At 33.2% G+C, this 14,225-nt stretch overlaps 1 protein-coding gene across 1 annotated transcript in view; it reads left to right on the forward strand.

Annotated features, from left to right (window-relative positions):
• The window catches only part of DST (dystonin), a 575,913-nt gene extending 566,612 nt beyond the window's left edge, over positions 1–9,301 (forward strand). The window contains 4 exon segments of the mRNA XM_031964703.1: positions 340–545; positions 928–1,038; positions 5,650–5,773; positions 7,100–9,301. Coding sequence (XP_031820563.1) covers positions 340–545; positions 928–1,038; positions 5,650–5,773; positions 7,100–7,362 — 704 coding nt within the window. The 3' untranslated portion in view covers positions 7,363–9,301.
• The last annotated feature ends 4,924 nt before the right edge of the window (positions 9,302–14,225 follow it).

Below are 14,225 nucleotides of genomic sequence, written 5' to 3' on the forward strand. Positions count from 1 at the left end.
GCTAGCTATCCAAGTGTGGTGAAACAGGTAATGAAATCTACGCATCAGTGACTGATGGATTAAAGATATTTTAGCATGTGGGCTTTCCATTTTCATGCTGACTCTTAAGTAGTGAGTTATTTTTGCTGGTGTGAAGTGTTAGAATAAGCACGCTCTCCTTTTGTACTTGCCTATGTCCAAAACGAATGCATTATAGAGTGATGCATTTGACTTTTTGTTGAGCTGAGTTGGAGCTAGCATGGCACAAAATAATTTTCTTAAAATATGTTGAACATTGGGCTCATTGCATTTCTCCTTTTCAGTTAAATGGCTTTTTTTCCCCCTACATGTGTACTTTAGCTAAAGGAAGAACAAACATGGAACTCCGTGAAAAGTTCATTTTAGCAGATGGTGCTGCTGGTCAGACAGCTATGGCAGCTTTCCGACCCAGGGGGAGGAGATCACGACCGTCATCCAGAGGAGCTTCCCCCAATAGATCGACTTCAATGTCAAGCCCTGCTGGTCAGGTGGCCTCACCTCAGGCCCCCGTGATGAGCACCCCAAAGGTAGGAGTCAATTCAGGATATATTTTCTTTTTTGTGGAATAATTAGATTCATCATGACCTCAAATACTAAGTTGATCATTGCAGAATCAAACAAGATTGGTCAGTGTTTCACAGTTTTTCATGTGAAATGGCACACAAAAAGTTATTCTTATGGTGCCTGTAAAGTTACAAAGGAAGCTATTTACTTAGGTGCTATGTTTACAATTACTTGGATCCATTTTTTAAAATTTTCATGTATGATTTGCCATCTGACTTTTCTGCTTAATTATTATGTCCCTTCCTACTGTGAAATGTGATCTCTTTGCTTTAGTGATCTTTTTTATAGTTTTGTTTTTTTTCTTCCTACTGTCCTTTATATTTGATTTGCCATTGTTTCATACAGATAGTCCAGCCTTTAATACGCAATTATGGTAAACCATGGTTGACAAACAGCAAAACGTCAACTCCTTCTAAACCAGCAGAATCCTCAGACTTTCAAGTGTCATCTGCAGAGGTATAGTAAGGATCTAGTCTCTAGACTGACCAATTTCTTTAAAACTAACAGGACACTAACATGCACTGTCTTTCTGGTTGGTACATATAGAATCACAACTTCCTCCTTTTTAAATTTCTAAAGAATGAAAATTTTCCTTCCTCTTTTTCCTATCTTTATTTCCTTGTACCAAAATGTTTGGCATTATAGTTTCTTGTCTAAAGCTCCTCCATCCCATTTTCCAGAAATTCATCACCTTAGAAATTCTTACCATATTTTTCTGAGCTTACCAATCATAATATTGTAAGAGGGGCTGACAGAAGAATTAGAATCAGCATTTCTTGCTTCTCATGGAATCTATGACACAAGGCACACTTGTATTTAATTATCACAGGCATTTGTGAATGTGTATTTTTCTTATAGGCCAAAGATGATTCAAAATCCATTTACAACATTTATTTGTTTTAAAAAATAGGAGCATGCCAATTAATTGAAAATAAAATTTATACCCAGAGATGTGTAGTTTTTGGCATGAAAATCTTCTCACTTGAAAAAAGCTTAAAGTTTTCCTGCCCAGTTACAGTGCTGACAATCCATTGTAGGAGACAAAAGACCATTTATTCTCATAAAGAGCTAGAAAAGTTGCCACCCATAATAACTTAGAGAACAAATGTTATATAATAACCCTTTAATCTCAAGGAGAAATTTGGAAGAAATAAAAAGACAGGTTCTCTTCTCCAGCTAGGTTTTTGTTCCTTGATCATTACCCCAAATCACTGCAGTTACATAAAGAGAAAGTTGTATTGCATGTCTTCAACAACATCTGTGACTTACAGAGTTAATGAGTAGGTGTGAAATTTTTGGGAAGTAAACTTTCCATTATTTACAAGATGGAAGGGGAGTGTCTCATGGACCAATTATTTATATGATTAGTTATTTGAAAGCATTCTTCTGTATGAAAATTTGTCAACAAAAACCTACATAGCCTACACTATTATTCAGATAATAGTTGACTGCATATAAATTGTTAAGAGACTAAAGCATGAATAAACTAGGCATTTCTTTTTTTTTTTTTTAACTAGCCATTTCTTAAAATAATGTAAACTTTTTTTTTTTGTGGGGAAAAGAGAAGAATACATTTGAAATTTTATTAGAAGAGGAGAGCTCCCAGCATGGAAACTTTCTCCACTATTGCAATCAGTAGATCATTTATTACTTAGGAAAGTTGCTGTAGAGCAGGACTTCTTAACTTTTTCCATTTGCAACCCCAGATATATTGGTATATAAAATAGGCATACAAATTAAACATTTACTAATAATAAATCATAATTTTTTGACCACCCTCCCCCCTGAAGGTTTTTGACTCACAGTTTAAGAAGCTTTGGTGTATAGTGCAGAGAGGTTAACTGACTTGCCCATTTTCATGCAAACTTAATTTTTCAGAGGCAGGTCTTGAATTCAGGGCTTACTTGACTCCAAAGCCAGACTAAGCTAACTAAGCTAACTTTTATTACAAACTTAGGTAGTAGCCATTCACATGACTATACTGTTAGGAAAATTTCATAATTTTTTTCTTTGGCAATTCATGAAAGGGACTTACATATTTACATGCTTATTTTTCAAAGTTAGGAGAGGTCTGAGCAGTCATACCCAAATCCAAATTTATATCCAGAAAAAGTGACTGCATTACAACATACATGATAAATGCTTATTCAATTTTTGCTTTAAGATTTTCAATGAGGAGATTTTCAATGAGAAGATTTTCATATTGAGGGGAGCACTTTTGGACCATTCTGATGATAAAAAATTTTTTCTTCAGTTTGCCTCTTGACAACTTCCACAGTTCTGCTTTCTGAGGATAAACTGAGTAACTAATATTTTGTTGTTGTGTTGTCACATGACAACTTTTAAGGTACATAAGGATGATTTTGGTTCCCCACTCCAATCAAATAATTCCTTCCACTAATTAAATTGACCCGGTTTCTTCAAATGTTCCTAATATTGAGTAGATACTTATATACATCTTCCCCCACCTTCTTTTTCTTCCTAAAATATAGTGTCAGAAATTAAAATCAGAATCAGAAATCAGAACACTCTAGGTGTATTCTTATCAGGGCAGAGTACCAAGGGATGATTACCTCTTATTTTAGATTTAGAAGAAATTTAAAGACCATCTAAGTCAGACTGCCTCATGTTACTGTTAAAGAAACCAAAAATCCAAGAGAACTGAAATCATTTGTCAGATTTGTACAGTGCTTTATAGTTTTCTAAGTGTTTGAGTTCTTTCATTGTTGTATTAACTTTGTGAAATGGATAATTTGACAGATGACAGCATCTGAAAATATCAAGTTTAAATGAATTGTCCAAAGTCACATAGCTAACCACATAGGTATGATTGTTTTTTTTTTTTTACACTACATAGAACATGTCTATGTATTTATATCCACTATTATTCCTTAAATTTTAAAATATGTCTGATTTCATTCATCTGGATGCTTTCTTCACTTATACAGATTGAGTTGCAACTCCATGTTTCATAAGTTAGTATAGTTTCCCCCCACAAAACTCTAAAACATTACTTAATAACCAGCATTCCCGTTATGAGCCCCTCAGAATTTTGACAGGCCAAACCTTAGACAACAAGCAGCCACACTCAAAACCTTTTTCAGCTTTTTAGGTCATACCAGAACTTACACTTCATTAGTAGAACCTTAGAATATGGACAGTCTTTTGTGCCATTATGAGGTATGGCTTTATCCCTCACTAATAGGGAGGCAATATGGTATGGGGGAAAGAGTACTAGATTTGGAGTTGACCTGGGTCCAAATTCTAGTTCTGCTTACTACTGATGAGAAATTTGATGTCATCTCGTCTCTTTCTTGGTTTTATTTTCTTTATCTATAAAATTAGAGGGTTAGATTTGATCTCTAAAGTCCCTTTCTGCCTGAAATCTATGGTGTGCCACATTGAGTAAAATTCACATAGAACAATATTGTATGTTTGGGGGAAATGCTTTTATCATGAAAAAAATTTATTATAAGAAAGATAGAATAGTTTAATGGAAGAAAAAACTGGACTGAGAGGCAGAGAACCTGTTTCTGAATCCAGTTCTCTGCTGCTTACTATTTATGAGACTTTGAAAAATTCACTTTCTCTGTAGACCTCAGTTTACTCATCTTTAAAATGAGAGAGTGTATTCATTGACCTTTCAATTCCTAAGATGTTATGGTACCCATAAATTAAAGAAATTTTCAAAATTTTTTAAATAGTTACATTTTATGCCATATAATGCCATAGTGGTTTTCATTTTAATGTGGCATCATTTTAAAAGATAATACTGTCATTTTAAGTTTTGAAAATACCAGAAAATAAGTTCATTAGGCTAATAAAAATATCATGTTTCCTTCCAGATTGACTAGCCTTAAAAATTCTTTCAAATTTAATGTGATTTTTATTAGAAGTGCTCCCTGTTACATACTACAGTCTGACATTAAGGCAGAAATGAAACTCATAGATTTTATCTGTATTGTAGGAAAGATAAATAATTCTTTTAAAATATCTAATGTTTATTGCTACCACTTTTCTACCATCTATATTAATACTTTATATGTATGTTGTGTATACACACACATTACCATTTTTTCATTTTTTCATTGTTGGCATGTCTTGACAATTAATTTTCAAATCACTACTCTAACCAGAAAAGAAAATTAAGGAATTCTGGAAACCAAGAATCTTTTAACTTTGTAAATTAATTTCATAAAAAACGAGAATTATAACCAGCACTGACAATTATTTAACTCATTTTGATTAATTCACTACATGTAAATAAATTCATACACTTTAGTGAAGCTTGTTTGTCTTAAGTATATGATTGGGGAATGTGATTTTGGGAAAACACACTGAAACATGTCCAATATTCAGGAGAAAAATAAGCTTAAAAGGTTTAATTTTTTAAAACTTTGCACTAAAATACAGTACTCATGGTTGCAACATTTTTACATTTGGGTTTTCTGTAAGCTCCAGGGAGAAACTTTAAAGAAGTCTCACTCAGTTTTGTCCAGGTGTTTACCACATATGTAGAGACCATAGTTATATTAAATTCTGAATTAAACTTTAAGTATCCAGTGTGAAAATGAAACCATTATCAGGTCACTGTACCAAAAGTATTCTGTCCACATACCCTAAGGTATGGCAATATCATTTTGTGGATTTCCAAACATACTACTAGAGGCTGGTTGCCTAGTATTTATATGTGTGTGCATTAACCCTTAATTACTTTTTAAAGCTCTCCTATAAATACCTGAAGCTATATTTTGTGACAATGTGATAAACAGCCTTAACTGCAGTAATTATAGATTTATTTGAATTTCTTGTTATAGCTGTCTTGCTTTTGATTAGGCTCTATTTTCCCAATGTCCTGCATTTTTTTCACCAACATATTTCCTTCAGAAGTTTCTCATTGAATTAAGGGAATGAAGGAAGAGGTGTGAAAATCCAGCACTTGGTTTTGATAAAATTGGCTATTTTTCTTTTACCTTCTCCCACGAAATCTGTGGGAACTATATGAAAAAGAAAACTCTGAAATGACTAGGATTAGTTGCATGAAATACTTTCTATTGGTCACTACAGGGAACACCGATACAAGGAAGTAAGCTTCGCCTTCCAGGATATTTATCAGGGAAAGGGTTCCAGTCTGGAGAGGACAGTGGATTGATAACAACTGCAGCTACCAGAGTCCGAACACAATTTGCAGGTGAGTTTTTATATGTCAGTACTGATATGACTGAAGAGTATCTTTAACTCTGAGGAACTGCAGTGGAGTAATAAAATAGGTGACTGGTCTTGGAGTCAGGAAGACTAGGATTCAACTTCTGCTTCTAATACATACTGATTTTTTAATAAGCACAATGCTTAACCTCTCTTCTTCTTAGCCAAGAATCCTAAATATTATGAGCTCCCTAGACTCTTGAAATCATAGTTAAAAACAAAACAATAAAACTCAACTCCATATTTTCTTTTATTATATGTATGTGTGTATAAAAGAATTTTGTGCTATATGTAAATAGGATTTTAGAATTATTTCAATATTTAGGATGGCAAAAGGGCTGACAAACTTTTTCAGTCTAACAATTACACAGTACAATAGTTTACAGATGTTTTTTGTAAATACATAGCAAGTTATTTCCTCTATGTGGCCACTTGCCAAAAATTCTTGCAGCAAATTTAAGTAGTGTTTTTATTGAGGATATATTGAGTTGCATATTGCCTTTTCATTGTTAACATAGAACCAACACTGTTGTGATGACAAAAGCAGATAAGCTGAGTTGATTGTGATTTAGAATACCTGAGTGGGGGATGGTAGGATTGACAACTGGAGGACAGCAGATTTCTTCCTGTGAGAAATGAATGGCAACTTTTCTATCTGCTTCAATTATGTATTGGGATTTCTTTTGGGAGTGACTAGTGAATTACCTTACTTTTTAAAATATTATTTTCATTAGATTCTGGTCATTTGAATAATACTTTAAAAATACACTAGGATAGCCTTCTCAATGAGTCTGTTAATGACTATGACAGCAAAAAGTCATAATTATCTTTCGTGTAAAAACAGGTTCTCATTCATTATGCCTATTTAATCTCAAATTTACTTGAAAATAATAGAACTATGAAGATGAGGTTGGGGGAAAGGAAATCATTGAATTTGGATATACTGGGCATCCTGCTTTGAGCTCAAAATATATTTTAAATTCTATCACCTCAAGATAGCTAATGATGGCTTTGGTAGACTTGTATTCTCATTGTTTCAAGTGAAGAGGATCTCAGATATTTGAGTGAATTATTGTCATTGTCAACAATTATTACTATTTCCCAATAGAATATAAAATCCATGAGAGCTTTTTTCTCCCTATATAATCTCAGTGCCTTGCACTTTAGTAAGTACATATTATTTGGTGGGTGGAATGGAATTAATCCAGTAGCTCCTAGGCTCCTGCTATGGAAAGGAAATCAAATATGTCAGATCTCTAGTGTAGAAAACTGACAGTGTGGAAGGACTAATGTTTTCCCTCTTTGCTCTCAGATACCAAGAGAACTCCTAGTAGACCTGGAAGCCGAGCTGGGAGCAAAGCTTGTAGCAGGTCAAGTAGTCGCCGAGGTAGCGATGCCTCTGACTTTGATATTTCTGAAATCCAGTCTGTGTGCTCAGATATGGAGACTGTGCCTCAGACCACCAGACCAACCCCCCGAGCAGGTTCTCGACCAAGCCCAGCCAAGCCTTCCAGAATCCCCACACCCCAGAGGAAATCACCTGCCAGCAAACTGGACAAGTCCACAAAAAGATAGTGCGATTGGTTCTGCTATGGGCCTTCCTTGTGCATTTACTATTTAAGTTTCTAAAATGTAAAATAAGATGTAGAGATTATTGTGAAATATTGCAAGAGGTGAGTTTTAAATTCTGCAGATGGCCTTATTTTGTGTATTTATCTTGTTCTTTTACCTGTATAATTATTTTGTTGGATATTTTGGGGATTATACCACATCACATGTGAAGAGAGAATTTTTAACAAAGACTAACATTTGTACACAGCAATGTGTAGAACTTACATGTGAAACTCAATTCCTGTATGTACAGGTAAGTCTGTGACCTGACTGAGAAGGGCCGCATCACTGCATCATTAGCTAACAGCTAGGGATACCTCATGACATATCTTTTTCTTTTTTTAAACAAAAAAACCATCAAAAGCCAAAAAAATGAATCTATTTTGAAATTATTAAACTGAAGTGCAAAAGATGGGAAACAAAAAAAATGGCATGTACACATATACATATACCAAAAAAACCCAACACACACATACGTACACACACAAAAAACCCACACACAAAACAACACATTCACATTACTGTTATTCAAACAGAATTTGTTAAAAGAACTCAATTCTCTGGAAGTAACTTCAAATACTTGCCAGTTCTTTAAAACTCCAATACAGCATTGAATTGCAGCATTTCTGTGCCATTGCTTTAAATGAGGCCAGAGACCTTCTGGATATTAGAACTATTATCCTATAAAAATATCAATGCAAAGTGCATTCATTTCAATGTGAGGTTTTCTTTTGCTTGACTGGATGGTAGCACTGTATCATTGAACTCATTTTGTATCCAAGCAACTTTGCTTGCAGAAAACTATGAAATAAAACATGTCCCTTAACAACAATGCTATGGAATTAATTTTTTTCCCCAGGGAAAAATCAGTACTACATTATTTTTATGGGTAATCACAATTTGGAGTGACCAAAAAAGACTTAAAAAATGGGTTGGTCTTAATTTCCCACCTTAAATAATTACATTCTGATATCATGTCTATATTTAATATATATACGTTTTAATTTATTATGTATATTCACATAAATATAGAAAATGTTAGTATGCATTTAATAAAACATTATTCACTTGTACACACCATGGCATACCTGATTATTTGGAACTTTCTTTATGTTAGATATTGGCTTTATTAATAAGAGTGATAGTTTTGGAGTTAGAATATTGGGTATGAATACTATATCTCCCATTCAGTATCTGTGTCATCTTGAACAAGTCTCTATTCTTCCCTGTACCTCAGTTTTCATATCTTTATGTAAAATGAGGGTTTCAGATTCTATGAGATTGGTAAAGTCCTTTTTTGGTTAGCTCTGAGAGAGGTCCTAAACTGAAATTACAGGGAAAAGTCTCATACATACCTTCTCTATCCTATCCCATCTTTAGGGGTAGGATTTGGCAGGATAGACTTTTCCTTGTTCCTTAAATGATATTAGTGCTTAACAACCAGAGTGATAGTTAATTGAGCGTTGGACTAGGAATCCAATATAACCTCAGTTCACATCCTACCACTGATTCTCAATCTTTTATCCTTGTATTGGCTCACCTATAAAATTAGGGACAGTGATATCTACAGTACTTACCTCCTGGGTCTCTGACAGGGCTCAAATGAGAACATTTGCAAAATGCTTTGCAAACCTTAAAGTGATAACAGTGTTAAGCAATTATTATTGTTTTTAATGGAAATAATTTATTCACAAGATGCATGTCTCAGGTGAGAATCTTCTATTGATATGATAAATCTCAATCATGAAACTGTTTTCACTTTTCCCAATGGGATAATGATGATCATGTAATCTCCATTGGCCAATGGAGTGTGTTAAAGGAGTGTCCCTTTGTGGGGATAGCAAATGTGCCTGCAAAGATATTTCAAAAACAAATATTAATGAATAAAATAGTATTCTACACACCCAGTTTTGAATGCTTCCTCTTTTAAAGATATATATGTATAATTTTTCATACTAAAGTTTGATTTTAGTAAGAGCAGTTATGATTTAAAATGTTCCAAGGAAGTCTTGAGGAACTGCTCCTAGTCATAAAGGTTTATCCAATTACTTCTAATGAGAAGAAGGGTTTAATTTTTAAAAATTTGGTTTTGTCCTGCATTTTGATCTGCTTCAGCCCCCAAGAACTCTACTAAAAAAAAATAAATAAAACTCATTTCCTCCTGCTCTTGGTCATAAAAACTTATCTGATTATTTGTATACAAGGAAAAAGGTTTAATATTTTAAAATTTGGTTTTGTTCTGCATTTTTATCTGCTTTAGTTCCCATGAACTCTACTAAAAAACAAAAACAACAACAACAACAACAAAAAAAAAAAAAACCTCAGTTCCTCCTACTGTGTTTGTTTTATTTGTTCAACAGGAGTCCATTTTCCCTCATTTATTTCCTAGCACACAATGTCAGTTTACAAAACAAAAATGAATCAACTATCATTTATTAAGTACTTACTATGTGCCAGATTCCATGTCCAATCTTGGGGCAAAGGCAAATTATGCCCTGTCTTCAGGAGGCTTATCTTCTAACAAGAAAAACAATGTGTGTGTGTGTGTGTGTGTGTGTGTGTGTGTGTGTGCATAAACCAGCATAAGAAATTAAATGTGAATTTTGAGGGAGTTTTGTGGAAGTCATAGATGGCATGTGAGACAACATAGAAAAAATTTAGAAACTCAGAAATGCATAAGATATGTATAGTATTATGCAATATCAATATATTTTATATTTTAATGCCATAATAATTCAAACTTCTTTTCTGGTATAAGAGAAGGGCCAAAAAATTTTACATGGATTTTCCAGATTGTGGGGCTGCCATGTTCCTAACCACTGCAATGTGAAAGGGATAACTGTATTTATTTGTACAATAAATGGTAATTGTCCCAGTAAAAAGATAATTTGTGTGTGTGTGTGTGTATGTGTGTGTGGTGGGGGCAGAAGGCACTAGAAGTTAAAGGGGTGTTGGAAAAGACTTCTTATATATGTAAAAATCATTGATTTAAATCTAAAAGTGTTATGTAAATGTTAGCTGTTATTAGGTAGAAAGTGGCTCTTAAATCTTGAAGGAAATCAATTTCACATCAGTGGATGTTTGGAAGATAGATTCCTTTAAGGCAAATGAATTGTTGAAGAGGTCTTATTATTCTTTTTCCCCCTTTATTTTTTGTGGAGGCAAGTGACTTTCCCAGGGCCACAAAGGTAGGAAGTGTTAAGTGTCTGAGATCAAATTTGAACTCAGGTCCTTCTGACTTCAGGGCTGGTACTCTAACCACTGTGCCACCTAGCTGCCCCAAGAAGCATTATTATTCTTAATCAAAAACAGCCATCTTTGTTTTTGCAAAACAGTAATTATCAAAACATTTAGATTACTGTCTGAGAAAAAGAGTGGCAGGTCAATGGGATAGATGAGTAACATAATGCCCAGTGGTAAATGATTATAGTAATCTAGCGTTTGATAAATGCAAAGACCCAAACCTTTGGAAAAAAGAGTTCACTATTTGACAAAAATTACCAGGAAAAGTAGAAAGCAGTTTGACAGAAATCAATTATAGAATATCCTTCACAATATACCAGATATGGTCAAAATGAGTACACATATTTAGAAATAAAGGGTGGTGATATAAGCAAATCAAAGTAGTATGCCATATACTATACCTGTCACATCTGTGGGTAAGGGAAGAATTTATGGTCAATTGAGATACTGTCATGTGATGAAAAATGGATAATTTTGATTGTTAAATTAAAAAGGTTTTACACAAAGTCAGTGCAATTAGGATTAGAAGGAAAACAAGAAACTGGAAAAGAAATTTTTATAGCAGATTTCTCTGATAAAGGTCTCATTTCTAAAGAATATAGATGAGTCCAATTTATAAGTTGTACAAATCATTCACCAATTGCTAAATGGTTGAAGGGTATAAAGTTTTAAGAAGAAGAAATCAGTTATCTATGGTAATATAAACTATTCTAGACCATTACTTATTAGAGATATGGGGTTATAAATTGATACAATTTAAAACTATGCCCAAAGCACTCTAAAACTTCATACCTTTTAACTCACTAGGAGGTTGGTATTCTAAAAAGATAAAAGAAAAAAAATGTCCTATATGTATAAAAAATTTTGTGATGACAAAAAAAAAGAAATTGTAGGAATGCCAGTTGGGGAATGGCTGAACAAATTGTGGTATATGCCTTAAAATTTTTACAATCTTAAACTTTTTCTCCTCATGACCCTTTTTCACCCAAGGAATTTTTATGTGACTTTTCAGTACATAGGTATATAAAATAGGTATACAAATCAAACTTTTGCTGATAATTAATTTTGTGACAACCCCCACATTGTTGTGAAATCTCCTCTATGGTGTTATGAACTACACAACATGTCGCTGGGGAATATATAATATAATATAAAAATAGCAATACTATAGGATGACAGTATGAATGAGCTATTCTCAGCAAAACAGTGATCCAAGACAATCCAAAGGACTTGTGATGAAAAATGCTTTTACCTTCATAGAAAGAATCTGAATGCAGATCATAGCACCCTTTTAAGACTTTTTCTTGTTTTTGCCTGTTTTCTTTTGCAGCATTGCTAATTAGGAAATATGTTTTACATAACTGCTACATAGATAATATATACCAAGTGTTTGCCTTTTTGAGAGGAGGTAGGGATTTGGAACTCGTTATTTTAAAAGGATGTTAATTATTTTTACTTAAAATTGAGAAAAATAAAATGAAAGCATTCTTTAAAAAAGACTACATCATGGGCTTGATTCAAAATAAGGAAAAAACATTAACCATCTACTATATGTAGAGCATTGTATTAGGCACTAAGGTAAATATAAAATTTATTTTTTATTGTTTCTCAAATGACATGTAAAAACTTATTTTAAGCATTCATTTAAAATGAATTTTTGAGTTCCAAATTCTCTTCCTCTTCCCCCTTTTGAGAAGACAAGCAATTTGCTATATGTTACAAAAGAAAACAGAAAAAAAAGAGGGGAAAAAAGTATGCCTTGAGAGTTGCAAACACTTTCTTTTTTCTAAACTTATGGTTTTAAAGAGGTAGTTTAATCCCTCCTATGGGGATTATGGAAAGTGTTTCTGAGTAATGGGCTCACATTTTAGGAGTTTCAAAGCTAGATTGAACAGTTGAGCAAAAAAAAAAAAAAAAAATAGGCAGGGAATACAAGATTTCTTAAAATTTCATTTTTCTAGCAGTGGTAGGTAGAAGGAGCTGGGAAAGATCCTATTGGCTTGCAAGCATAATAACCATAACTTTGGAAAAAGTACTGCCTTGGAAACTAATGAATACAGATTCAAATTTTCCTCGAGGCTTACTACCTGTGTATAGTGTTCTGGTTGGTTTTTCTGGAGGTCTTCATTTCAGCAGAGTAATCACCAAGAGAATAGCCAGAAATAAAGTCCAAAATCTTTATCATTTCCTTCAAAGTCTTGTTTCCTTGCCTGGGGCCCAGCTAGTTTTGTGGAGGTCCTTCGGAATGTTTCTTGGTTTCTGTGGAAGAGGCAGGGGGACCACCACAAAGGTCTCTATCTTGAAATCTATCTCAGTCTGAGAGCTTGTGCTCCAGCCTTCAGTCCTCTGTCTTCCCCGAGTCTGTTCCAGTCCCTCACGCATGGTGAGAGATGGAATGAATGTCTCTGGCTGAGTTTGTCCCAGCTTGTACATAATTACATCATCATAGGTGTGAATCTTGTAGAATAGGTGTTAATCTTGTAAAACTATATTAAGTACTAAGTACATGTATTGAACTAGAGAACTATTAATCATTATGCTAAACTAGATAACCTTTATCTTATCAATTCCACTGAGTTAACACCTTGTAAGAATTTCTCCAGAATTCTGGCCCATTACACCTGTGTATATTGAATAAGTTTTGTTTCAAAAAACAGATAATGTGTTAGCACACAAAGAAGTCACAAACATAAAAAAAGAAATTAATTCACATCTTTTATAGATAATTATATGATGAACATAGTAATAACTAAAAAAAATTAGAACAAAAAGTTTTGATGTAATTGGAGGACTAGCAACTGATTAAGTGGGTGAAAAAAAAATCAGTGAAACAATAAATGATTCTTAGAGAATAATAGCCAATATGCTAACACTTTTAGAATGAATTTAAAGCTATCTATAAAAGAAACATTTTTGAAAAGTCACATTTACAGAATATTAAAAAATCAATGAAGTATGTGATTAAAGAAAATTAGAAAATAAAATGAAATACCCCCAAAACAAATTTTTAAAAATCTTAACAATTGGATGAAAAAGATAAAAACCAAAAAAATTGTATATTAACTGAGACCTAGTTAAAAAAAAATCAAAATCTTACTAATTTTTTGTAAACTATTAGCTCATCTAATTGATAAAGAAGTACAAAAAGAATGCCTTTCTACGAAATCCTTAGAAGTCTACATTCCAAGAGAAAAGAATTATTATTCTTACAAACACTCTTCACATAAAGACATCTAAATAACTGGAAAAATATTGCTTATGGGTAAGCCAAGTAAATATAATAAGCATTACTACTCATACTAAATTATTTGTTCTGTGCTATATGAATCAATCTACCAAAAGATTACTTTATAGAGCTAGAAAAAATATAATTTGTCAGAAGGAACAAAAGCTCTCAAAAATATCAAAAGAATAAAAAAAGTTCATCTTTCATTCTCTCCATCTTTTCCCCCTCTTTCCCTCCCTTCTTCCCTTCTCAATACAAAGAAGGGATTCATTTCTCTTGGACTGACAAACCCTCAAATGGAACTGCTTCAACAACCAAGTTGCTGCCAAACAATCTTGCTGCTGCTTTAGTAACAAAA

The sequence above is a fragment of the Sarcophilus harrisii genome, chromosome 4 (genome assembly GCF_902635505.1).
Source record: "Sarcophilus harrisii chromosome 4, mSarHar1.11, whole genome shotgun sequence".
NCBI lineage: Eukaryota > Metazoa > Chordata > Mammalia > Dasyuromorphia > Dasyuridae > Sarcophilus > Sarcophilus harrisii.